Here is a 26,932-nt window from a genome sequence, read left to right as displayed (position 1 = left end):
CAGATTTTGGTGTTGTTCACCATCATGCTATCACTAAGAGAAGAGGAAAAATTACCATGGGACAATACTGGTCAAAATCTATCTAGTTCATGAAAGACTTAAAATAGTTATATCAGTAGAGTATTATTTATGTTCAGTCATGTCTTCAACAGTAAAAAAAGTGTGAATATGCCAATCACATGGACTGTATAATGTTTGTACTTGGACTAAATGAGGAAATATTCTAAGTAGATGCAATTCAAAATGAATACACAAAAATTACTTATTTTATTTCCAATATTTCACTGTGGAAATTAATGGATAAATTACTAAGAATATGTATGAGTACGTATGTAGTATCTGAATTGCCCTAGAGGTAATTTCTTACCTCTAAGCAGGTAAGAAGAAGATATACATATTTGTTACAAGAAATACTGTACAAATCAGTATCACCAACACTCTGAAAAGAGAAGCAATCAAGTAAACATATAAGTTTTACAGACCTGTAAGTATCATCCGGATACGCTTTTGTTACATAGTCTTGGAACTCCATGTAAGCCTTTTCTTGAAATTTCTCAATCTGTACCACATTTTCTAGACCTGGATGATCTGAAAGAAACCCACTCTACATTGTTATACCTGTTCTATGCAAGATGCACTAAAAATCCATACAGATTATCTAAAGGCAAACTGAAGTAATATTTTGGTAGCTGTGGCAACTTCACAGTTTTAGTGAAGGGCACTGCTGTACCTCCTTTTATTTCTTTTCCTCTGTTTATGTTTTACTTAGTTTTTTTTAATAAATACAATGAGACATTTCAAAGAGTTCAAATAAATGCAATGTTAGCAATGCTGACATCAATCTTGATTATGCAGATCCATTTCTGTATAGTAGTAGAACAGCATCCTTTCAACACACTGGCATTTATTGGAATATTGTCTGTGCAAACAGCATTTGGGTGGGAAGTGAAGGATAAAATTAAAATCAGTCGAAAAAGCAGAATAAAAGGCTATGAACCATTTGTTTTCTAAAAACTACGGAACATACACAGCAGATCACTCTTTTTCAACCATTCGGTGCAGAATTTTCAAACATCTCAGCTGGATGTGCAATAGCAACACTTCTGAAAATTAGCCTGCAGGTCCTCAGAAAAAATACCCCAGAAAGGAGGCACAGGCATTTGGAAATGATTATGTGGCAATTCTGAACACTTTACATGGTCTGTAATTTTTATTATTCCTCTGTCTTCATGTAGTTATCTTCCTCCAGAAAGGAGGCACAGAATTAAAAACTAGAAAACAAAAAGTAAAAAAAAAATAATCCATGGCAGACAAGAATGAAACTTAATTCTCCAAAGCAGCATTCAACTATTTACATGGAAAGATTAGCCTTCCTCTTCCTACAGTTCTCATTACACACCTTCCCAGATTGCTCAACAATACAGGCAGTAGTTCTACAGGTGACAGTAAGTGCATATAATGAAATAGGCAGAAGCTACATAGTAAACCAGACTGACTTTTACATTTGCAATATTTACATACCTGGACTGAAGAGGACGATCGCTTTCAAATATGCATATTCATATCCATCTAGGCAAAGCTTAACCATGCTGTTACAGAAGTCTTGCAATTTGAAGATATGTTCCATTACTAATTTTCCTCTGTCTGTTGGCAGCTTATCTAAGTCAACACACACACACAAAATATAAGGCCCCCCCAGTCAACACAGAAAAGATGTGGTCACACTGGATTTTTTTAAACAGTGATTTGTATTAGATTCAAACAGTGGGAAATTTCTGCCACGTGTAAACTCATATAATAGGTCTTAATAATCTTGACACAAACAATTATGGGCTATAACAATATTTTTTTTTCCCTTATGTTGTACAATTAGGTACAACAACTCTCTGCCACTAAAACTTCTAATAACCAGAGGCAGCCAAGAGCTTGAAATGGAAGGGAAAAAGGAAGGGAGAGACTACTTATGAGTAAAGAACACACTGTTACAGCCTATCTAGGCTCTACATCTACGAGTCAGGCTCACGGGTTATTTTAGTCAAAGACCATGCCACTGCTGAAGAAGGTGCACTAATCACCTTTCCCGATCTGCATCTAGGGGAATGCAGTTGGGTCAGCAATAACCAAGCAGCCCAAAAATCCTGTTCCCTCCACAGTCCATCAAACTAGTGTCCCGGGGCCCCACAAACTTGTCATCTCTTGGAAATGCTGCAGCTGGCATACTATACAACCATAAGACACCGGATATAAATTTCTTATTTGTGCATTCAAACCAAATTCCCAAATTCAATGGCAGAAATATACGTTTTTAGTAATGATAAAAGAATGGATTATTACTGCAATACCCTTTTTGGTGAGCATGCTTCAAAATTATGTAGAGCAAAGTAAGTTCCCAAATTCCATTTGTATTCCTCCTAAAGACATTAACAGTTTCATTTGTTAATATCTTTAGCTATTCCAATCACAGAATCACAGAATCTTAGGGGTTGGAAGGGACCTCGAAAGATCATCCAGTCCAACACCCCTGCCAGAGTAGGATCACCTAGAGCACATCACACAGGAACGTGTCCAGGCAAGTTTTGAATGTCTCCAGCAAAGGAGACTCCACAACCTCTCTGGGCAGCCTGTTCCAGTGCTCTGTCACTCTCACAGTAAAGAAGTTTTTTCTGATGTTTACATGGAATACAAACTACTGTTATTTACAGGAGGATCTTGTGGATATTTTTAAAACTTAAAATAATTATTTCTGAGAAGGTTTCAATTCTTCCTTCATCAGAAGAGAGGAAAAATCTATAGCCTTGAGGGCTGTTCTATTTCAGCTTATCAATCTGCTTTTGCATAGCATTACCAACAGTGAATTTTCATCTGCGTAACAGCAAATAACCCTAAATCTAGTTAAAGCTGAAAATGCTCAAATTTTTCAATATGCATCGACCTTATTAAAAATGTTTTAAGAACTGTGGACCGATAAAGACAACTGGTTTTGATGGGTTAGCCTTTAGTGCTGACAACCTTGTGAGCGTTCACAAGCACACAGATTAGTTAAAAGACTCCCCCTACCACTCAGGACATTTCTTTCACTGCAGAGTAAATGAAAGAGGAGCCAACTGACACCTCTTTCATTTAACAAGAAATATGCAAAAGATGCTGGACACAGGATTAGTAAGAAAAAAAGTCTACTTCAGTGAAGATCTGTTAAAGACTTGCACGAACTCTAAAACTAGTCCACAGAAGTCAGACAAGCCAAGTTACACAAATGAAGTCTATCACCACCAAGTTGGCATTTGGCTGCTTTGTTTCACAGCTATGAACAGCAAGGACAGGTGGGTCATTCATGATTTTACACCCTCGAGACAGAGAAATTATACTCACAGCACACTACTTGTGTTCTTAACACTGATGCTGCCTGAAATATTCCTCACTTGCGCTGACATATTAACAGATCAGCAGAACACTATTAGACATTACACAGATACACAATAAAAAGAGGTAGATGCTAACCTATATTAGAAAGATGGGTAATTTACTTTGTGTTTTTAATTTTGGGGGAAGAAAGTACTAGCTTTTGCAAAATTGCTAAAAAAATCCATCATGTGAACTGTGTTTTCTGATATGTTTTGTTTTGATACTAACAACTAAAGCCTACAAACAGTAAATTTTCATTAGCAACTGAATAATAATTTTAAAACTTTTGCACAGTTCAAAACTTAAAAAACATGAAGTAATTCCCCCAGTCTGGGAATGCACACAGTATGCACCTTACCTTGCTGTAAACTGCCATGAAGGTGATTAACAAATGCAGTTAATATAGTTGCCACATTCATAACTTGTGAACATTGTGCAAGACCGAGTGTAAAAAGTTCGTTCCAGCAGGCTTTTACTAACGATATGCTGTTATCCTGTCTATTAAAAAACACAACAGTTTCACTTAACAAAACCAGTAATTTGCATTCATGGGTTTTCTATTTGAAAAACGCTTCATAGAACATTCAACCATTGCAACCACTACCAAAATGAAGCCCTGCATCAAAAGTATTTTTATTTACACGCTGTGATTAAAAGACCTGTTTGTTTGCTGCAAGAATTAGTCCCTAAATCAGGTTTTGTGTGCAGTCAATGTTTTTTTTCAAATGCTGAAGCTTAACACTATATGTATCAATCCATATTCAGGTACTTCCATATTAGTAACCTAACTGTCAATATTGCCAAGCATTTCTAACTCATAGAGCTTAACAAGAGCTCAGTAGCCTAAAATGGAATCCTACCAGTGAGGAGGCAAATTCAGGTACCATATTTTGCAGTTTTAGCCAGTATATGTAAATGATGGAAAGGTAAAAGCAGCACAAGACCTATCAAAGAAGAGAAGCGTATTAAAGCTAGGATTTTGACTACAAAAACACATGGGAATGGATTTTTCCAAGAGTGTTGATGAAAGCTTCAAGAACATTTCTGATGCTTTACTGCAATACTAATATGCCAAATGACAGATTAATATAGACTTGTCCCGTACTGGATTACAGAGTGCTAGGGCAGTATTTTTTAACATGATCCAGTTCTTGTTACAGTAGACATGATACTGCACATGCAACTTCTACGCATATTCGTCACGTCCCCATTCATCTCCTGTCAAAGGGACTACACTGAAAACAGTGAAAACAGGAGGTACTGGCTACTCAGCTGGTATGTGTGTGGAGAAACCAATCACCTAGAGCAACTTTATGACTGATCCAACTTAAGCAGCCTCAAAAAACTAAGAGGCTGTAACCAGCTTGCTGAATGTTTCAGTAGGAATCTCTCTTGCCTACAAAGATCCTCCTGCAGGAAGAACTAAGCAATTACTTGGTATCATTGACTAAATCAGTATGCCAAAGCCAAGTAACTTGCTGAGACTAAGGAAAATATTGCCTGAGGAGGGAACCACCTGGATACAATTATCTATCTTCCTTACAAAACCATTACTATGAATTTGTTTTGGCTTGTTAACTCCTCTCCATTACTAGTACCATGAATTTCTCTGCATTTTAAAAAGTGAAATGAGTCACTCTTTTAAAAGTCAAAATTATAGTACATAATGTGCTTAAACTTAGAAAGCTGCGTGAATGTCAACTAAATTTCCACTTGAAGAAAGTTAGTCTTTTAAGTTCATCAAGAGGAAAACTGTGTATTTATGTTAAATGGTGTTTAAATATACTGTTGCCTGTGATCTTGGTTGGGACTGTGAATGCTGGCACAGGCTAACACTTGAGACAGCCTACTCCTCCAGTTTTTTATTCAAACAAAAATATATTGGGAAATAACACATTCAAAAAATATGCAGATTTTCTATAGGCACTTCTTGTTACATCTTCTTGGAGACACAGGTCTTCTGTACAACATTTTATTTTTCAAAAGCAATTCCCATTTGTTTTTGTACCACTAATTTACAGTGCATCTTTGTTGCAAAAACCTTTAAAAACTGTATAATGATATAATGTATACTATGTTAATTTTCTATGTATTTTGAAATTCTGCAGGGCAGCAATTTCTACTAAATTAAACCATCATATTTACCTTATTTTTTTTAACCTTTCTATTGCTTAACTTTCGAGAATTTTACTTTCTCCTTCAAAACACAGGTTTCAATGACAGACAATACAGTATTTTTCCTTAAACAATACAGAAACATTTGGCTTAATTAAACATGTGAGTCAACACAAATTATAATTGCAGATCATCCTGCTTTTGATCTCTTCGCTGTCACAATCATACACTATTTTGATACTGAATTAAAGAAAAACACTGTAGATGAGGGCAAATATGATTTATACTCTATTTGTGTCATAGCTGATCCAGTATCTTTGTTTGATGTGTCTTCATAAAATTACTTCTGAAAATAACAGAAATCACATTTCCCAATGCTGTTTTCAGATGTTTTCTCATGATTGGCAATGTTCTAATTTTAGTTTAAGCAAAAGAGAGACACTGAATTCTGCTGCAAATGCAGGATTTTATACAAAGTGTAAAAAGAATAATAAGCATTACATTCTGGTTACAGCAACAATTTTTATTTTTCAAAAATCCCCTGAAATTAAACTACTTCATCCTGAATGCTTGCTGAGTCCAGTGAACCATTATCTTCCTATGGGTTATTAAAGGCAAAACTATTACTACTGATTCACCTACAAAGATAACAATAGTCAGGGATCCAGGGAGGACCTTCTTTTTTGTGTTTGCCTGATAAGCATTTTAGGTTCAGGATGGAGCTATTATAAAATGATAGGAAGTCCCATTTACTAACAACGTATTAAAGAAGTAGCAGTATGCAGGCATTTGGTCACTATAAATCTACTCCTTTCTCCTTCAAAACCCAACTGAAGTACCTGAACTGGACTGAAATTTGGAGTAGTTTTAATTCAGAAAATTTACCTTCCTGATGAAGAACTATAAAACAGCTTAAAGAATTAGATTTATATGGTTACATGTCCATGAGGACACTGAAAATAAACAATTTTAAAATGCGTATTCACAACATGAGTAAAGAGAGTAACTGAACACTTACCCTAAAGCTTGGAAAGATGGAATGGAACGTGCCCAGTGCATGGACAAGAAAAGCAATCTGGAGGCAGACTCGCAGATATAGTGAACATTAAGGTATTCAGGCATAGGAGAAGGCATGGTGAGCTAGCAACAACAACAACAAAGTAAGCTATTTTACTTCTTTAATTACAAAACATAGTAAAAAAAAAAAAATCAGTCTTAGAGTTTAAAAGTAAAACTGTTTTGTAAAGAAAAACAAGATATTTTTACATATCTGAAGCGAAGTTGAAGTACTGCCTTTTTCATTATTAGCCATGCTGTTGTACCTTCTAATAACTACAAAGCAACAAAAACAACAAAAAGTTTGAATTTTTATTTTAGATAAATATTCATATGGAACACCTGCCTGGAGACTGAAAATCTCAAATAAAACTCAGCTTTTGATACACTCTCAAAGAATCAAAGTTTTAAAAGAATCACTGTAATTAGAATAAAGTAGCTTACATTTATATATAGATAAATCCATTTAAAAAAACAAACTCAGAGGTATTACTTTCTAAAGCTTCCCCCAGAGGAGTGGAGTAAGTGGCTTGAAAAATTAGAGCATTTACCATAATCCCTGGGGAGGGTGTGTATGTGTAAATTCTATTTCACAAAACTTTTTTTTTTTTTTACTTTTAATTAATATTTTACAAATAAATACATCAAAAAAATATTTTGATGGGTGAGTAAAATGCCTAATATGCAGCTGCTCCCAAGTCCTATAAATATAAACAATATACATCAGAAAGGACCAGCTGAACCTTTCTCTAAGTACCTGAGTAACATCAGGGGCATTACCTGCATACGTGAAGAAAGTGGGATTTGACTTAAAACTGCTGAATACACTGTTGTAGTTTTATCTTCAGAAAGTAATGCTTCTTAATATATCGGTTTGGCTAACACAATTAATAACAAACAAACCCTGATATTTGCATCAGAGAGCTGTTCATTTGAGTGATCAAAACAGGTGCTGATGAGAGGGTGTTGTGGTTTAACCCCTGCTGGCAACTAAGCACCACAGAGCTGCACGCTCACTGCTCTCCCAGAGGGATGGGGGAGAGGACTGGCAGGGTGAAAGTGAGAAAACTCATGCATAGCTTACTAACTGAATAATAACAATCATAATTATAATAATAATTGTTATTGATATTATTAAAAGGAATATAATGAAAACACTTTTAAAAGTAACAAACAGGAAAGAAAGAAAACCCAGGAAAGACAAGTGATACCAATGAAAACAACTGGTCACTACAAACCGACCGATGCGCAGCCAGTCCTGAGCACCAGCCCCCCTGCCAACCTCCTCTCTAGTGTTGTTGCTGAGCAAGACATCACATGCTATGGAATATCCTTTGGTCAGCTAGGGTCGGCTCTCCCAGCTGTGTGCAGTCCCAGCCTACTCACTAGAAGGGTGGTGGGAGGAACAGAAAAGGCCTCAACTCTGCTCAGTGGTAACTAAAACATCCCTGTTTTAACACTGTTTACAGCACAAATCCAAAACATATTCCCATACTAGCTACTATGAAATAAATGAACTCCATCCCTGCTAAAATCAGCACAGAGGGGCAAAGTTTAACAAAAGGCCTGGTATTGAAGAAGTTTCCAGATGAGCAAATTTCTTATTTGTCCATGAATAAAAAGATGAAAAGAATTGATTCAAGAATTTCTACTGGCTTGTAAAATGAGAAATAAAGCCAGAAAATAGATGGTTCACTACAAAAGAAATAGTATTTCTCCTTAATTATTAAAGTCAATTAATACCATTCTAAAATAGGATATAAATACAAAGGAGAAACTAACAAATACACTTAAAGAGTCTAAAAACCCAGTTGCAGATTGCATTAGATCCACCTGTTGACAAGTGTCACTGTGAATGCTGACTCTGCTTTGTGTGACTCTTGTCTTTTTAAACCCTTTTGCATGGACTACCTAGTGTTTTTAAGGTAAGAAGCTATAAACAGTGCAGCTAAACCACTGAAGAGAGCTGTACATTTTCCCAAACAAATGGTTAACCTGTGAATAAAAGTAGTGCAGTCATCAGAAATGAATGCCAATACCTGAACAAATAGTTACTCTTCTAAGAAATTCAAAAGAAGATTTAATCAGATTATTATTTGATGTTAAAATGGTTATAAACAGTCAACAGTAAAGAAAGTATGAAGTACCCTGAATGCTACATGTGCATCGCTGAGCAGTGGCCCCTCTATTTCAACGATATTCATGCTGGTCTCTCCACCAATGAGCTGTACACTGGCTTCCATACTGTCAGAGTTCTGGCACACTGCACTCTCTCCTGGATTTAATGCTTTTGCAAGAGTATCGAAGGCCCTGGAAGATCACAACAAACAACAAAATAAAATTTTACAGACAGTTTCAATTTAGGAGGAACCTGCACATGTCTGAAACCCATATCCAGATGTCTGTTGCAAAGAATCAGAAAACAGAAAGTCAGCAGCATGCTTTTGCTGCCATTCCACCAGGCAAAATCCCTGAAAACTCCAACTTACAGTGACTCTGAAACAAAAACTAGCAGCATATTCTGTTCACACTAGTCGCCAACAAATTCACAGTTTTGACATACTGATTGTGCTGCTGAATCACAGTTTGCCTTTCAAGTTCTCTTTAGTGATGTTTACTGAGAGTGCTGGCATGAGCATTTTGAGCACATGATCACCAGACTGCTGTCAAAGCAACTTAATGCACGTGTACATTTTTCAGACTTTTGCTGCTATGAAGCACAAATGAAACAAGCTTTCCTTTTTTTTTTTATGTAATAAGATGTGGTTAGATTTTTCAACTTGATTAGAAATTACTGTTTCAAAATATGTAAGAGAAAGCACTCTCATCCTTTCAATGCCATCCTTAGTATCCTCTGATGTGGGGCAGTGACTGTTGTGAAGACCAAGTCACCTGCACAAATGTTATGGGTGAGATACCAGGAAGAGCACAGATTATTATTCAGTATTTTGCTGCTTGATAACATATCCATTGATTTTCTGGGCATGAATACACCTGAGAACAAAACTGACACACCTTCAATCAAAAATACACAGATTTGATCACTGTCTACAGACATGACATATTCTGAGAGCACTATAATTTGTGTACAGAATTGCATGAACACATAGAGTTCTGAAAAATTTACAAAACCTGATTAACAGCTTGTATGTAGAACTGATTCTCAATTTATAGACATGTTTATTACTATACGATCTAAAATCATTGAATTAATGGCAAAGTCTGGAATATATTTCTGCCACCTTGTCTTCTCCCACACTCTCTAGCTATCTAAATTCATTAACATGCTAAAATACCTAAATGTTTACTACGTTTGACATAACCATTCACAACCAAATAGGCTGTAAACTGACACTGCCTCAGGCTCGAGATGGTAAATAACCTGGGTTTTGGTCCTATATTGGCCTGCACACCTTGATGTGTACACATAAGGGTGACTGGGGCGTGCACAACTGGACTCAACAGATGTGAGTGGACGACACCTGGGATGTTTCCTGTCTCAGGTATATGCGAAGTAGGTATAAAGGGAACACATGGGTAAGTTCTAGAAGTTATATTATTTGACTACTGCTAGGAGATCTGAATTTAAGATGTCTCACTCTTGGCAGTCTTGGGTAGAACAGGCAAAGCCAGCAGCTCAGTGGCAGCTGCTTCTTAAGGAAAAAAGGATGTCTGCAAGGCTCTTCATGTAATAGGGACAGAAATCTATCTCCAAAAGGTTAATGTCATAGGCATCTGCCACATTCCTTACTTATTCTAGTATAGGCTGAAGAGTCCTGCTTAACTAGGGTTGGCAGGTACACTTGCTAAGCATGTCTGCTCGTGATCCTTTGTTTCCAACTTATTCCTGAATGTTTGTTTCCAAACAAATCTTCTCCCTCTTATCTTATAAACTGGCAGTAGCGAACCAGAAGTCACTGTGGATCCTTTTCATACATGAAGTGCTGGCATCAGCAATGACTGCAAGGCAAAACACCAAGGAAAAAAGGATCTAGAACAAAGCTGGCCTGGAAGCTATGAAAACCTAGCCTAAAAAGTGAGGGAAAAAGGTATAATCAATACTAAAATACACGGTATCGATATCCTTTGCTAGAAACAACTTTGGTTCTCTTTTTGTTGGGCCCAGTCCCTAACAGATACTTAGGACTGCTGGTAAACTGTAAAAAATTAACATAGATTACAAAGTCATTAGAGGACAAGGCACATAACATTACAATATAAAAGCAGAGGAATGCTAGCAGCAAAAGTTGTAAGCTACAATTTTTCAGCAAAAGTGAAAATTTAAGTACTGCAGCTGCACGCATTGCAATATAATAAAATACATGAAAAACAAACTGACTTCTTGAAACCCTTTAAACTAATTTTCTTCAGTAAATATTTGCATCTGTTAGATCAAGCCAGCATTAAGGCCTGGCAAGGAAATTAAACTTCCCTTTCACAGGAATATTTAATTTGAACCTCCACACTGGAAATCTATCAGGTATCCTTAATGCATTACACTGAGTCAGAGATCCATCGAGCTCTCTGGCTGAAGTAACTCGGTGCCTTGTCATAGTCAGATTTTTAAAACTGAACAGAAACACTGGAGCTGGCAAAAGAAAGCATCTGTTCTAGAAGCACTAGGAAATAAAGAAATGAAAGATCATCAGGAAACCTCATTACCCATCTTTTTGAACAGCCAAAGTACTGAATAAAGATTATCAGCATGTACAACAACACTGTTTATGTAGCTTATTCTTATATTCTTTACCTAGGACACAGCAAAGGCCCAAACCAGCACTTGCATAAAATCACACTGACTTCCTAAGCAGCATATAAAGGAAGGAGCAGAGCAAAGGCAGCCTGCTTGTAATTATACAAAGCAGTACAGACTATAGAAATAATGCACTTCACTCAGTACAAACTACTTCACTGTACACCAATCTTTGTTTCCTTGGTGGATTTACTCCATATACACATTTACAAAACAGCATGTACAATGTAGATGGTGTGTAAATGAATATTGCTGTGACAACTGTCAGAAGCTTGCATGAGATGACAACCAAGAAAAAACATGATTGTGACTGAGGGAATAACTGAGTACATACTATATGGAGTATCTTACAAACATGCTTGCCAAAATAGCTCAGTTAAAATCAGTGCAAGAAACAAGTTTGTAAGATATTCAGTGAATATATTTGTAATGACAGTGAAAATTCTTTGAGTCCTGTGTAGAAACATGTCCTGGTTCCAATTCCTCCTCCTCAGATGATTCTGACTGAGAAGGACCTGCTCCCTGATCTGCTTCAGAAGGACTCATTCCATTACCTACTTGAAAAGGACTCTGTACATTGTCTCCTCAAGAAGGACCGTGTTTATCATCCTTGCCAGAAGGATTTGCTCTCTGACTTTGATCCTCCTTGAATAAATCTCTTGGATATTTTACACAGGGATAAGGGCTGGGAACTGACTTCTTTTCTTCATTTGCCTCCTAGTCACAGGGTCAACTAGTACTGGTATGGACCAAGTGGGAGTGTCTGCAGTAGCTGCGGCAGTAGGAGTAGTGCTGGCTTCCTGAATCGGAAGAGCAGCAGTGCCTGCTGCAGGGGTAGTGGCAATGCCTGCTTTCTGAGCAGCACCCCCTGCTTTATGAGTGGCCACAGTCCTGCTAGGAGTGGCACTGCCCACACTAGGATTTGAGGTGGTTGTCTTACACCTCCACAATACATAAAAAGTATTACTAAAATTCAGAAAAAAAATACCAGAAAAATCCCTAAAAGAACAATGCTATTTTGATTAAAATCTGGTGAAATCAACTAGACAGAAAAGGAAGAGGTATAATTTCCCAAGGTAGAATTGAACACATAATAGTCAATACAGTTTGCTATGTGGCACCACGGGCTCATATCATGTACCACTTCATAAAATATCAAAAGGTAAATCAGATCAACACAGCATTAACTCTCAACCAGCACCAATAATTCATATACCACAAGGAAAAGGCAACAAGTAAACACATACACCCCACAAGCCCTGCCTACACGAAGTAGGGCAGTATTAACAAAATGAACCTATACCACATTTCAATAAAGGCATGTTTTAAGAAATTGACAAAGATCTCCCACAGTCACATTTTGTTCTTTGTCCACAGCCACATGTATGTCCATTAATTTCCAACCCTTCAGAACTCTCTCTCAAAAAAAATCTGAAACACTCTCAACTGAGCCATCTGGATCTCCTTCTACCAAAGTTGGACTTCAAAATATTCAGGCAATTAGTCAGCTCCTTAGCTTGAGCCCCACGCTGTGTGCCAATAAATCTGACAAGGTTTAATGCTGGGATGGCAATTAAAGAAATAATGCTCTCTATTAACCCCTCTCCCTTCCCAGAAAGGGAAAGAGACTAAGGAAGAGAGACGTAGGGATTGGAACCTAAACTGCACAGTTTTAATGAAAATAATTATGAAAACAAAAATATTGAAATATATACAGATATATACAAAACCAGTATCATGCTCCTCCCCAGTAGTGCTCACATCACCACCACAGAGGCCTCAGGGCAGGTCCTGGAAAAGTCCTGGACGACTGGACTCCTGGACTCAGTCAGGAGACTGAATTCAGGAATGCACAGATTCAGGAAAATGTGGATCGGGATCAAAGGCAGAAGAATGGACCGAGTCCTCCCATGACACGGGCCATGGACGAAGAGAGCTTGACCCTCATGATCCCTCAGATTTATACGGAGTATGACGTGTATAGGATGGAATATATTGTTTGGTCAATTTTGGATCATGTGTTTCATCTGCTCCTCCCTGTAGGAGGGTCACAGGTGGGATCCCTTTTTACTCCCTTTTTGGCACATAAGAAGTTCAGCAGATCCAAGCAGCGGCCTTGGTTCTGCATACCATTCTTCAGCAAGAACTGTAAACATTGAGCATTATCAGTCCTAGAAACAGACACTGATTGAAAAACATGCTGATAATTTCAGAAAATGCAGTTACTTCCAAGAGACTCAGCTGAAAAGTAAAACTATGAAGAAGAAAATTATTTCTGTCCTGGCTCAAACCAGGACAAAAGAAAATGCTCTTCAAGCTTTTAAGGCAATTCATAGTCACAGGCATTAAATTACTTCACAGGTGAGATCTCTAAGAAACAGGGGTTTTTAGGAAGATACTTAAGTATCTTCCTGAAGTACTTAAACTACAGTGCAAGATTTAATACATATCATGTACAACTGAAAGGTAATAAAACAGCTGTGAGATTTACGCTGGAATTAATTTAAAGTACAAATAACTGGAAGTATTTCTCAAATGGAATTTCCTCATGATTCCACTTGGAAGACACTTAGATTTATCTTCTACGTGACCTCAGGCTCTTAAATTACCTATATATTCAAGTGTAACATGCCTTACCTTGTAACATCACTACTAGCTTGTTCTTCTTGCTGGAGTTCAGATAATGATGCATCTCCATTACTTAAACTCTCAATCATAGATAGCTCTGTACTGCTTTGGGACATGTCTTTGCATTTACTGAGATTTGCTAATGAAGTCACCACGTTTGCCAGTGTACTTAAATCTCCCTGACATGCTTCAACCTGAAGGAAAAGTAGAGGTTTTAATTTTCTCATATTGGCAGCAGTTAACTTGGCAGTTTAATAATCTAACTTTTACATAAATGAAGAATTGAGTGTGATTAGACCCATAAGAAAATTATTGTTTTGAGTAAATGGGTAATTGTAATGCAGTAATCAGATACTGCACTGCTTCTAAAATATGAAATACTTAAGACAGTACTTTTACAAATAACAGCTATCCATTTCTTTAATAATGCTACAAGATGGTAAGCAAATGCAGAAGGAGAATTTATCATCTCCATTCACTAGTCAGTCACCAGGAGTGTAAGACTGCACTAGATTATATTTTTAGCATTTTCCTTCCTCATGTAAATGAGTCAGTAGTAACAGGGTAGGAGAATGTTTGGAAAGGAATGGATAAAAAGGCACCTTAAAAAGCAAGCAGAAAAAAAATATGCTGCAGCCTTTTTAGATTTTATGTCTTTTTTTAACTGCAAGGAAACAAAGTGATTCAGTAGTGACCAGCCATTCAGAGAGGAAGTAAGACGTTTCCCACCATGCTCCACCAAAAAAAATAATAAGGAAAGTGCATGATTACAGACAAGTATGCTGCTGCTAACACCAGGATGCTACATGTAATTTAGCTTGCATTGTCATACTCTACAGATAGAGCCAGAAAAGTGAAATGGAATAAACAACTTTTGATGTGGCCCTTTGCAGACAGAGCAAGTGAGGCAAAATGCATGAAAACAGGATGAGGTAATTTAATATCATCTAGAAAAATAGACAAGCCTTCTACTGTGCATGCAGAGGGAAGTTATCACAAGGCTTTAGTGGATCAGTAAGTAACAAAGGGGAAACAATGGAAAACTAGCTGAGAAATAAGATTGTTGCTGAGATAGCTCTTACTAGCTTTGCAAAAAAAGTAGCAAATTGGGGGAAAAAACAGAACAGTATTTATGAAATGCACTGTGATAATGCCATGTGGGAACAGTATGTATGAAATGCACTGTGATAATGCCATGTGAGGTTCTGCAAACACCTCACTGTGCTGGTACAAAAGAAAAATCCAAGTGTTGGGGCTGCTCAATGCAAAGAAAAATAATGCAGCCCTTAAAGCTCTCTAAAAACACATAGGAAAGCATGCACTTTGTAGAGTTATTAGCATTTTCACTACGGAAGGCTAAAACCATTCTTGTGAAGAGAAGGCATTTGTAACAGTGGCTAGTGTTGTAACGGAGTGTTTTAAAACTTAACAAAACAGAAGCACAACAAAACAGAACAGCCTTCCCTCCCATATACACAGTTAAAACAATCAACTCTACTTAAGATATCAGTTATATCATCATATACCTTATCTGGAGTCATCAGTACACTGGGCTCACTTTTTATTGCAGATTGATGAATGTTAACAAACATTCCCGATTCCAGCAGACCTGTTGATCTGACACAAAAAAGCTCACATTTTAATTTGGATTAATTTTAAAATTAATTTTTCCTGCTTCAGGAAACAGAGATAGCTGCCTGTGAGTAGAATTTACATACCTTGCTGTTTCGTTGTCTGTTACGAAAGTTGGAGTTGCAGCTAATGGACTACGAAGATCTTTCCGAATGTAGATCTTTTCTGTAGAAGCTGCACAGTTTGAAGATTTTTCTCTTGACACTTCAATAGGTTTCCTCTCACACTGCACAGCTAGCGAAACAATATGCAATTCAGACATTCCAAATTACAGATTAAGAAATTATCCTTCCCCCCCCCCCCTTTTATTTAATCCGCAATTTTAATAACAATTCTGAAAATAACTTTAAAAAATAAATAATCCTATAACCAACAAGCTAAAAACTCAGGTAAAAAACAACACACCAATATAATTTGTTCTTAACGAAATGATGTGGCAGTCAAAGTCTGAGACCAAACATACAGAGACAATTTTTCAAGTCACAACTAATTTAGGAATACTCCTATACCTTACTTTTAAATAGAATAGTTAAATGGAGGCTTATAGCTTCTCCTCTCAACTTCACTACCCCGTACTTCCAGTTCATTCATAAGGGATTTGTACCCTTTTCCATGGTTCATGGTCTGGGATGAACTCACATAACTTCATGCACTTAAAGAAGCTTCCCAAGCTCAGAACTTAGACAGCACAGAGGTGAAGGGTAAAGATCCACTTTCACCCCTCCTGGCTTTTCCTCTCTTTCTGAACTCACTTCTTCTGTGCTGGAAAAGTGTTCCTGGCTTCTGCTGACAGAAGCAAGGCTGCTAAGGAGGGGAATATTCAAAACGGTTGAAAAGAGACAGTAAAATACAGCTAGATTATAGAGAAGTGAACAAAACAAATACTGTGAGTATAGCAACAGAGTGGCAGTATCAGGGCTGAAGGATTAATCTATTGCTTGATCTTCTGTGTTTAGTATTCTGACACTGCTGTGATGTTGCAATATTACTACATCCAATCTATGGAAATCTAAAAAGGAGCTTGAAATCTGCAGGAATCGGTAAGAATGGAACTCTGGATCAATATGGATCTCTGCCTTGCTTTCCCAAGAGTGAAGAGCAATTGCCAGGAACGTCAGTTGTGGAAAAAGTAACAAGGTAGAAAGATCAAAAATGTTCAGTAGCTTATTTTACACATAGAAAAATCCATTTTTGTATTAATTTGTGTTAATAAAAAGGTGGGTTTTTTTCTTAGCATAAACTTCAACACAGCTGCCAGCTAAAACAGCCTCCACTTCTTGAGACTTACAGTCTTGTTTCATCCCGAAGGCAATGCATCTCTGCAGCCTGCAGTACTGGCAGCGATTCCGGTGGTGTTTGTTAATGACACAGTCTTTCGTTCCTCGGCATGAATAAACTAAATTCTTCCGTATACTCCTTTTAAAGAATCCTTTGCATCCCTCACAAGTTACTGCTCCATAGTGACGCCCTAGTTGCAGAAGAACATCAATCGTGACATTAATTTTACTCTGTAAAATTGTTCTTTTGGAGTTTGCATTTATGAAAACAAAGTATTTGCTGTTTTACTCAGAAAGGAGGCTCCCCAGAACCTGTAGCTGCTCGGCTCTCCCCAGATTCACTACCAGTGCTAGACAAGCCAGAGCCGAGGACAGCAGGAATAGCTCCTGGGATCCCCAGCCTCTCAATGAATACTCCAGCCCTCCACTGGGGAGCCAGTCATCTTGCCAGTTCCAACAGACTAATCAGATCTTTGCCTTCTGTTTGGCAGAAATTTCCTTGGAGATGGGTGAGACCTGACATGTATTTAGAGCTCTAGGAACTATAGCTTTTAGGCTAAACTTTGCTGCTATGGATAGTTTTTAATTGGTTTTATTTTCCAGGCAGTTTGCTCCACGTTCTACTACTTCTCATGAAGATACCCTAACTACTTCTTCCCCTAGGCCCCCATTTTTATACATTTTCTATTGCTTCCCAAAAGATGCATTTAACTGCAGCTGCCCTATTTTTTATATTACTGGAGGTCCATCACACAAACTTCACTGATAAACCATAAGAATTTTCTGATGGAGTAACCATCCCCTCTGTAGTCTAATTTTAACTAAGTAAAGGATAAAGTTAAATATCTCATCTCTCTTGCACCCCATTATCTTCTGTAAATAAGAAGGCACATTGAGGAACGGTCCTTATAATTCTCTCTCTCTGAAATAAAAGAGAGAAGACACTCCCTCAGTAATTCCACCTCTGACAGATCTGGAACATCTGACACCAAGCACACATGCAAAGGGAACGTGGGAGACAAGTCCTCCGGCACACTGCTCCCACTGTAATTCTTTCCACTCTCTTAGCATCATTTCACAAAACTTAGTATATGAAATCTATTCATTTTCTTATATTAGCACTCTACTTTGATGGCAACATAAGAATATACCATTCTTAAGCTTATATTTATTGGAATTGTAATGCATTTTTACAGTTTTAAAAATGGTTCTTCAAATAACTAACCGTCCTGCATAAATCTCACATTGGTGCTATTTTCATATACTTGCAAAGACTTCCTTATTTACTGGTTTCGTCTTTAAAATAATTAACAGGTTTCTCATCCACTTTAAGAGAACCTGTCAATTACAAAGCTCATTTTGTGACATTATTTTCAGGAAGTAAAAGGGTCAGTTAAGTAATTTTATCAGTCAAATTTTTATAATAGAAAATAAAATGCATCAGCCAGATGAAGAAAAAAAGGAAGAAATTGTATGGTAGAAAACAGTGAAATATGCTTCCACGATTCGATTCTATTCTAATCCATTTATGATGTAAACCTACAATAAGTAAGTCCCAACCACGGACACTAGAGTAACATTTAGTGTAAATCTCCACTGAAAGAGAAGTATATCCTTTCTGTTTGCACACACACGTGTGTGTGTGTGTGTATACGCACATGCATGCTGATTGTTTTATAGCTTCAGAAGAATTTTAAACTGCTTCTATAAAATTGAACCACCTTAGGAAAAAAAAAAAAAAAAGAAAAGTAAATACCTGATGCCTTATCTCCACATACAACACACAGATCAAACACTTTATTTAGGCTCTGATCATTGGGAGAGTTGTCTGTTAAAATCTGGAAAAAAGCGTGAAAGAATTTTAATTTTTCTATTTCTTACCATCAAGAATGATTAAAATAAATGTCATGCTTGTGGTTTTTTCTCTCAGATAGGAAATAAAATTGACAAAGTATGAGGTTTTATTCTCTACATTTTACAGTCTTAATAGACACAAAGGAGCTACCTGCCATGCCACTGTGTTCCTTTTCAAGATGGCTTTACTTTTAATACTTCTGAAAAGATCTCACTACTTCATTCATTTAAATGCTACCTCAGTAGAACAGACTGACATTTTGAAAAACATTTAGCATCTGAATAGTCTTATCTTACCTTTTGTTCAATTTTGTATTTGTATCCTAATGACTCGCTCATCATACAAAATGAACCAAACAAAAAAAATCCCTTGAAAAGACTACTATATCTACAGTCAGATTTGTTGACTTTTTAGTAACACACACAAATGTTGGACCAATGGAACATGTACTCTGGACACTTTCATGAAATATCTAGCTTGGCTTTCAGTAGCAGTTTGACATCACTACAGTACTCTTGTCTTGTCTCATGAATTTATCTCTGTAAAGCTAAGTTAAGCACATAATACTAGAAACCCCAGCACTACAGGGCAGGTGCTACAGCCTTTCATTCGATCTTTGAAAACCCTATCCCTCTGCAACATAAATAAAGCACAGCAAAAATTCAATTTAGAAAAGCAACATACATATAATGAGTAACAAACAAACATCACCTTGATTATTATGTAAAGCAGAAAAGAAAGTTATTCTTCCCATAGTAAAGAGATTGTAGCTTAGAAGTTTTAAGAGTTTCTAACTTCTACTATGTTTTAATGGGAAATAAGCCTCTCTTATTCTCACCTTGCATATTCAAAACAGGACCTCTGAGAAAAAGAAAGATAACTTACTGAAAGAGAAGGTACCCTATCTTCTATAAAGGAATTTTTGAGGAAAATTTGGAAGATGGTATAGCTGATATATATGGGAATGTTTAACAAGCATAATTCCATACTTCTTTGTAGTTAGCTTTTGTTCACAATACTGTTTCAGAGATTCACTTATTAAGTTTTCTTTTAATATATCATCTTTTTAAGAAAAACAAGATTGATGAGTTAAAAGATTATTAACCTTTCATTCCTTCCCAATTTCCATTATTAACATTATGTATTTTCATGATATTATATAAAATACGCATATACACACAAATTCTAAGTCCTTCTGTAAATGAAACCTGCACTGAAATGGCAAAGTCCGCATAAGGAAGGACCACAGAATTTGGCCAATGACAATATAAAAATCCCAGACTCAGAGAATTCATCAACTAACCTTGAAATGAAGAATAAAAACTGATTATTAAGATGAAGAAGAATCAACTGAAAGTGAAACAGATAACTGGGAAAAAAGGCCTTGTCAAATGAGTCAATGTAAAGATAAGATGCAACAAGAGGTTTGTTTGCAGAGCAAATGAATGGGCATTTTTGAGTGAAGGCTACAGAAGAACAGTAAAAAAGGATGCAGTTGAACAACAAACAAATAGTGCTCTGTATTACACCAACTTTCAATGGGGAAAAAAATCTCTACCCATACATATGTACTAACAACAGAAAAATTTGACTAAAGTGACAGAATACTCTGTTGTTTCTCAAACTAACCTAGGTTGCCCAAACTGCACCAACAGAACCGGAGCTTTTAATCTTTTGTCCAGAATTTCCCCATACCTGAATTTTGCTCTTTAAACCAGTGTGACACACCTCTCATCTTATTTATAATTTTGTTGAGGTTTACTTGAAATACAAAATGTATGATACCACTAAAGATGCTGTCACGATTTAACGCTGGGAGCATAAGGAGTTCAGCAGACCCCAGCAGTGGCCTTGGTTCTGCATACCAATCTCCAGCAAGAACTATAAACATTGAGCCTTATCAGTCCTAGAAGCAGACACTGACTGAAAAACACACTTAATTTCAGAAGGTGCAGTTACTTAGAAGAGACTTAACTGAAGAGTAAAATTGCTAGAAAGAAAACTGGTCCTCTTCTGACTCAAATCAGGGCACATGCTTAAAATCCTCTCAATAGGATTGACTTTTGTTACTGCTCCCCTATTCATAGCAATCAAATCCTTTGGAAGAAGGACCTTGGATGTCCATTTACAAAGATTTGTGTAAAAAAATATGTAATATGTAATGGAGAGATATGTTCCAAGCTTAAACAACCTATGGGTAGTGAATCAGAGTAGTGAACTGGCTCCTGTAAGTGCACAAATGAAAAAGATCAGGGGTCTTCAGTTGAAAAGACATTACTTGAAAGAGGATATAATAGTGATTTATAAAAACAACAGAATCCTTCATAGTAATTGTTTATAGTGCAAGAGACATCTATTTAAATAGTTCTCTCAAAATATCAACGCAACCAAAGTGTTATCTGCACAACATGTAATTATACTGTAAGATATTATACAGACCAAAGCATATATGGTCTATATAAATAACAAAAAAGGTTAAACTTCAGTGGCAGCTATCAAATATAATGGTCTCACTGCAGCCTCCAAATCAGGAGGCTGCTCTTAATCATCAACTAATGGAAGTAAAAGGATATGCTCAGAAGGATCACTATTTACTTGTGCAGTTTTTAGTATTTTTCCTTAAGCAACTGCTTCTGGCCATCATTTAAGTGTAAGATACTGGACTAAATGGACTATAGCTAACCTGATGTTTCCTGGCCTACCACACTGATGTATTTTAAGAGCAGCATAAGTGTTCATGGGTAATCAATGTGCAGTAACTACGCTTTAGCTGGAGTGGAGTAATCTCCTACTCCATGCTGAAGGAGCTCACATCTCCCAGGTATTCTGTGCATGTTCTTCATGCTATTCACATCAGTGCCATCCCATCCTTACCACATGAGGATACGGGGCAGAAAGCTTGAAAGCTGGAGGGTGAAGACTAAGGTAGTAGCACATACAATGTGCATGGGAATAAAGTGCACTGGGAACCAGTTTAGAGCACTACATCCCAAAACTTTTAGTGTTATTTTCCCACCCTCACTGAGCAATGTACTTCCCTATCAAATAGTGTCTCAAAGAGCCTACTTTGAGGAACAATTCACACAGCTGAACAGTAGTTACAACAGTGTACGAAAAGGAAAACAAGCAGAAGGATATGTTAAGTGATAAAGACAAGGGAGAAAAGGGTATGTTTTCAACAAAATAGGAAAACCAATGAGTCAGTGAAGCAGAAATCAAGGACAACTACTGATATGGCAGAACCTGGAAATTACGAGAAAAATAACAGCATTCTTTCTAATCTCATGAGCCAGGGTATAAATTTAAAAAGCAGTAACTTTGAAGAAAAAATAAGGAAAAATAAAAGTTTTCTTCATAATGGCTAAGTATCCATACTGAGTCCTAGTACAAGGAAAAGCATACTGTTAAAAAAAATCAAAAAGACAACCCAGACAGACATATTTGGAAATAAAACATCTCTTCTTATCCCATTTGAACCAAAATTATGAAATAAAGTGCATTATCTACCTGGATGTGTTGTGCAGATATATCAGGGGATGCAAAAAACAGTTGGTTGACACCTGCAGCATCTGGAGTTGCTAGGATAACTTTTCCTGGAGTGGAATCTTGTCTGGCAAGGATCACCTTGCTTGGGGTAGAGCCATCATGATTTGTTAAGATGAACTGCTTTCCTGCTGAGCTCTGATCAAGTGCTGTAACAATCTGAATCTTCTGGCCCGTCTGCTGATCTGTGACAATCTAATAATACATTTATCTCAAATTGTTACGGTAATTTAAGCTCACCTTTGGGGCCCAATCTGGCCACTTAAAGAAAAAGTGAATTTTGCCCGTGACATTTGTGAAGCAGGATAGTCTTCCCCTCTGTCACACAGGAGTGAGGTAAACTCAAGCAAAACCTTGGATTTTCACTGTTTTTTAAACACACTTTGATCAAGAGTGTTTGAAGCCACAACCTGAATTCATACACAAGTTCAACAATTGGCCCATGCTTTTACAACACTAATGAAACCCCTGGCAATTCTAGCACTCAAAATCTGTAGCTCAGCCCTAGGACCTGTCAGGTTATGACAAATCATAACCCTTATACTCACTGCCCACCACGTGAAGTGCTTAGCACCTCCTAGATTTGGCTGCTTAACAAGAAGCTTCCTAGAACCACAAATGAATTTCCAAATGAAGAGCAAGCAACAAACAGCAAGAAAAGCAATAATTTTGTTGCACCTGTACATACATTTTAGGCTTCCTTTTTTTTAACATATATACCCATACATAAAATAAGAAAAACAGAATCTCTCTCCCTGCCCCTTTTTCTCTATTTTTTAAAGGAAAAGTTTATTTTCATTCTTTATTTCACAATCAAGAACCGACCTACAGACTGTTTTTTTTTTCATTATATCCCTATTTTCAAGCACAAATACAGCAGAATTTTATTAAGCTTCACTAAACTCCGTTTTTTGTTTGTTTGTTTTTTGCCAATTTTGTCAGGAGCTTATAATCCTCAGAAAAAAATAACCAAGTTTCCATATACCTTCCATGATAAATCTCACTTGCAGTCACTTCCTGCATTTCCCTGTCAAAATGCCTATATGGAAAATCACCTGGTTTATTCTGGAGACTCGGAGAATCATCCTACAAAGACTGTATCCTGCAGAATTACAGATCAATAAAATAGCTAAAATGAATTTATTTTTACTTATAACCAAACATTTATGTTCATCTATCCATCCCTAACATTTATATGGTCCTTATTACTGATGACATTATTTCATGTTCTAACACCATAACTCACTTAATGTTCTGAAATTATGAGTTTCAAAATACACAAAAAGCAGTGTGTTTCCTTCTGGTGGCCTTTTGCTATTAACATTTTTATGGATCAAATTTAATTTTTTTTCTCAGCAAAACAACAGTAAAAGCTCATTCAAGAATGAAATCTAGGTAAGATGATAAAATTTCAGATGCTAAAGAGATAAGAATGTAAATTATAATGAGATTTGGAGTGTAGGGTGGGAAGACAATAAAAAATCCACAATAGTTATCAATATGATTAACACAGGGATTTCCATTCAGTTTTCTCAGATATCCTCATGTCTGGGACCACAACTGTCTATAGCAGTCCCTTATTTCTCCTTTCAATTCCTTTATGTTGGTTCTATAGTATTTAGAAGGCAAACTTTCCTTTTTTTAATTCCTTTCTTTGCTTAACTTTATCCTCCCATTGCATTTTTCTTCCTTTTACAATCTTCTGTGTCATTTCTGGCTATTTTGAAAGTAGCTGATGTTCCCTTCTGCTTCTCTCCAAACACATACACTTTATTTGGATCAGGAGAAGTCCAAGGCATGTAATCAACAACAGGCTGCAGACTTGTATGAAGTCAAACACAAGAGTTATTATGCTGCTCCCTGAATATATAGACCTGCTCCTCAAAGGACAATCTTATATAAAATCCATTTCACTATCAAAACTTAAAAGTACAACTGTATATACCTGAAAAAAAGGCATATACTTTATCTAGTTAGGTTTATACAAAGTATAGTATAAAACTAACAAAAAACACAGTATATCCCCAAGAATGACGATACAAATTTGAACTGAAGTTGAAATTATTTTTATATATATGCTAAATTACCTGCTTTCATATTATAGTCCTGCTTTGCCTTTGCAAAAAAAGTATATGCTTGTAGAAAAAGATGACAGGACACCAGGCAGAAAGAACCATTGCTACTTCACACAGTTAATTTCACCTCCTCTTTAACAAATGGTGCCCCCATTTTTTAGTGGGCTTCCTGCAGTTCCAGGGGGATGCCCATGTAGTTTTCACTGTGTGATATAGTAGGTATAGTGTCAATATCCCTACAAGCTGCACAAATGGTTTCTGCAGCTGTCAAGCATTTGACAACTGAGAGAGGCATAAGAGACAGCAGTTTAAACAATTAAGCATAGTCTGTCGGCAGCTGGCCTCTTCTGGCCATATACCTGCAAAAACTCCACCTAAATCACAATGGGACTCTGAAAGTGGAGCAGTGCACAAAAGTACAACTTGCAGTACCTAAGTGTTGAGATAAGAGAAAAAAATAAACAGAGGGAAAAAGAAAACCTCTTCTCAAGGGAATCCATCAACACTCAGTGACAATACATTATGTTTCTTAATAATCTGAAACTCAGTATTACTAAAGGGGTAATGACATAAATCAGGAATGTATTCATTCAGGATTGTCTGCTCAAAAAGTACACTTTCCCATATACTTCATTTAAGCACCCTGATGATAATGGAGGACAGTATTTTCCTCTACTGCTTTCAAGCCTTTGTCTGTTAACAAGTTTTCACTTCCATTTGAACATAATTTCAATACATTAAATACCTCAATAATTCTGTGTTCCTCTCCGAGAGGAATGATCCACCTGTTTATAACAGAGGCAGTTTTCAACAAAAATGTCTGTTGAACAAAAAATCTGACATGCAACTTCTATCCTAGAAATGTTAGTGCTCCCTAAAAAGGGTGACTAATGAAGCATGTTTTAAAGAACTTTTTACTGAGAATTTTGTCTTTCAAGATTTCAGATAATTATTTAGGTGCGTTTAACAATAACTAAAAAAGGAAGAAACACCAATTGAAAACAAACTCAAAATTCATCAATTTAACATTAATTTTGAATTTTCATTGAGATGTATTTGTTACAACAAACTATTTTACTCCTCATAAGCTCTGCTTTGAGGGAAGTTTTCATTACTAAGTTCTATCTCTTATCTAATTCTTATTTATATTGGTGACATATTTGTAGATGCCTGTTGCAGGAAGAGTGGCGTTTGACTTGAGTGTTGTTCCACTCATATCAAGAGACAACCACTGTCCCAAAGTGCTTACCATCCATTCTGAAGCAAGAACCAATGAGCATGTTGAAAAAAGACAAGGGACAAAGTACTGTGTTATAAACAAGTAATCTTCCAGCTACATGAGACTGAAAAACTATATTAAGGTCCCTGTCCCTAGAAATATAATTCTTCTATGTTCATCATACTTGCAGTAATTTCAATGCCTAACCAAATGTAATTATGCCCCTGCCAAAAAGGTGACACGTGTGGGTTGGAAGTCTACCACTGGCTTTGAACCAACAGAATTGTCCTGCTGTTCAACAATAAAGGCTGATGGGTTTGCATGTCATTGTCTCGCACTCAGACCCCGATGCTGAAATTATATTAAATGGCTTCACACTACAGGGACATTGCAGCATTCAGGTACTGACAATTATGGAAGAGGATAAAAGAGATGGTGGTTAACTGATTAACATAAATTAGTTAATAAAAGGTACAGCTGTACACAAAGCATAGAAAAGGAGTGGAGGTAGCTGAAAGAATAAAGTTCTACTGGATAGGTAAGACAGGCACTATGACTAGAACACAGGTAGGAGGTGATAAAACAAAACAAAAATCACGTATGGGAGACATTGTGAAGAGTCTTGGAAGGTTGAAAGCTTGAATGCAACACACTGAAACAGGAAAAAACAGTGGAAACGTTGAAGAGTGAAGCCAGCAAAAGAAAAAGCAGCCGAGATTAAACTAGCAGCTGGCTCACATAACTGAGTGCTTTTGTATGCAACAACACTTTTTTGAGAATATTTCTTTGTAATTATTCTGCAGTGGATATTTTTTCTCTAGGATAAAATTTAAAAATAAAAACTTTGCAAGGACTTGCATTGACTTTCAAGGGATAAAATATAGTTTTCTTTCCAAAATTCTCCTAATCTCCATATATGTATATCTATGTTGATTTAACTACCTATGTGGCCAAAAACTTCATACCCTCACTTGAGTTGGAGATTATTACCTGGACAACCTATAAATTAGCATGCTGGGACATACAACATGGGTTGGGAGAACCAAAAACCAGTACCCTTCTCAGGCATCAGTTTCTGCTGCCCAGGGCTGAATATTTGTATTCAAGCAAATAATATGACACAAAAAAAACCCAAAACAAAACCAAACAAAAATCCACAACAAAACACAGCAAAAAACACCCATAGGTGAAAACTGCCAGAAATAAATACTTCTTCTCTGCTTTTTAAATAGACCAGAGGAAGCATACCTGTATACGTTGTGGTAAAGAGAGGCCTGAATCTGCAGGGACAATCTGTATTCGCTGTGCCGTCCCATCCATTAGTGTTTGTGTAGCAGCTTCCTGGGAACGGTTAATCTGGAAAAAAGAAACAAATGT

General features: G+C 36.7%; 1 protein-coding gene across 4 annotated transcripts in view; it reads right to left on the bottom strand.

Annotated features, from left to right (window-relative positions):
• Window positions 1-26,932, bottom strand: part of NR2C1 (nuclear receptor subfamily 2 group C member 1) — a 42,295-nt gene that overhangs the window by 593 nt on the left and 14,770 nt on the right. For 3 of the 4 annotated variants that reach the window (XM_051613944.1, XM_051613926.1, XM_051613936.1), the window contains 12 exons: window positions 26,804-26,911; window positions 22,226-22,456; window positions 18,620-18,701; window positions 16,875-17,054; window positions 15,673-15,820; window positions 15,481-15,571; window positions 13,964-14,148; window positions 8,721-8,883; window positions 6,536-6,657; window positions 3,761-3,900; window positions 1,522-1,659; window positions 483-588 (listed from right to left, as the gene is read on the bottom strand). In XM_051613944.1, the coding sequence (XP_051469904.1) occupies window positions 483-588; window positions 1,522-1,659; window positions 3,761-3,900; window positions 6,536-6,657; window positions 8,721-8,883; window positions 13,964-14,148; window positions 15,481-15,571; window positions 15,673-15,820; window positions 16,875-17,054; window positions 18,620-18,701; window positions 22,226-22,456; window positions 26,804-26,875 (1,658 nt within the window). In that variant the 5' untranslated portion in view covers window positions 26,876-26,911. The remainder of the gene's footprint in view (window positions 1-482; window positions 589-1,521; window positions 1,660-3,760; window positions 3,901-6,535; window positions 6,658-8,720; window positions 8,884-13,963; window positions 14,149-15,480; window positions 15,572-15,672; window positions 15,821-16,874; window positions 17,055-18,619; window positions 18,702-22,225; window positions 22,457-26,803; window positions 26,912-26,932) is intronic. The other variant, XM_051613953.1, reaches the window with a different exon arrangement.

This window comes from Apus apus, chromosome 1 (genome assembly GCF_020740795.1).
Source record: "Apus apus isolate bApuApu2 chromosome 1, bApuApu2.pri.cur, whole genome shotgun sequence".
NCBI classification, from domain to species: Eukaryota; Metazoa; Chordata; class Aves; order Apodiformes; family Apodidae; genus Apus; species Apus apus.
The sequence above is the reverse complement of the archived record's forward strand: the minus strand, read 5'-3'. Positions and strand labels throughout refer to the sequence as shown.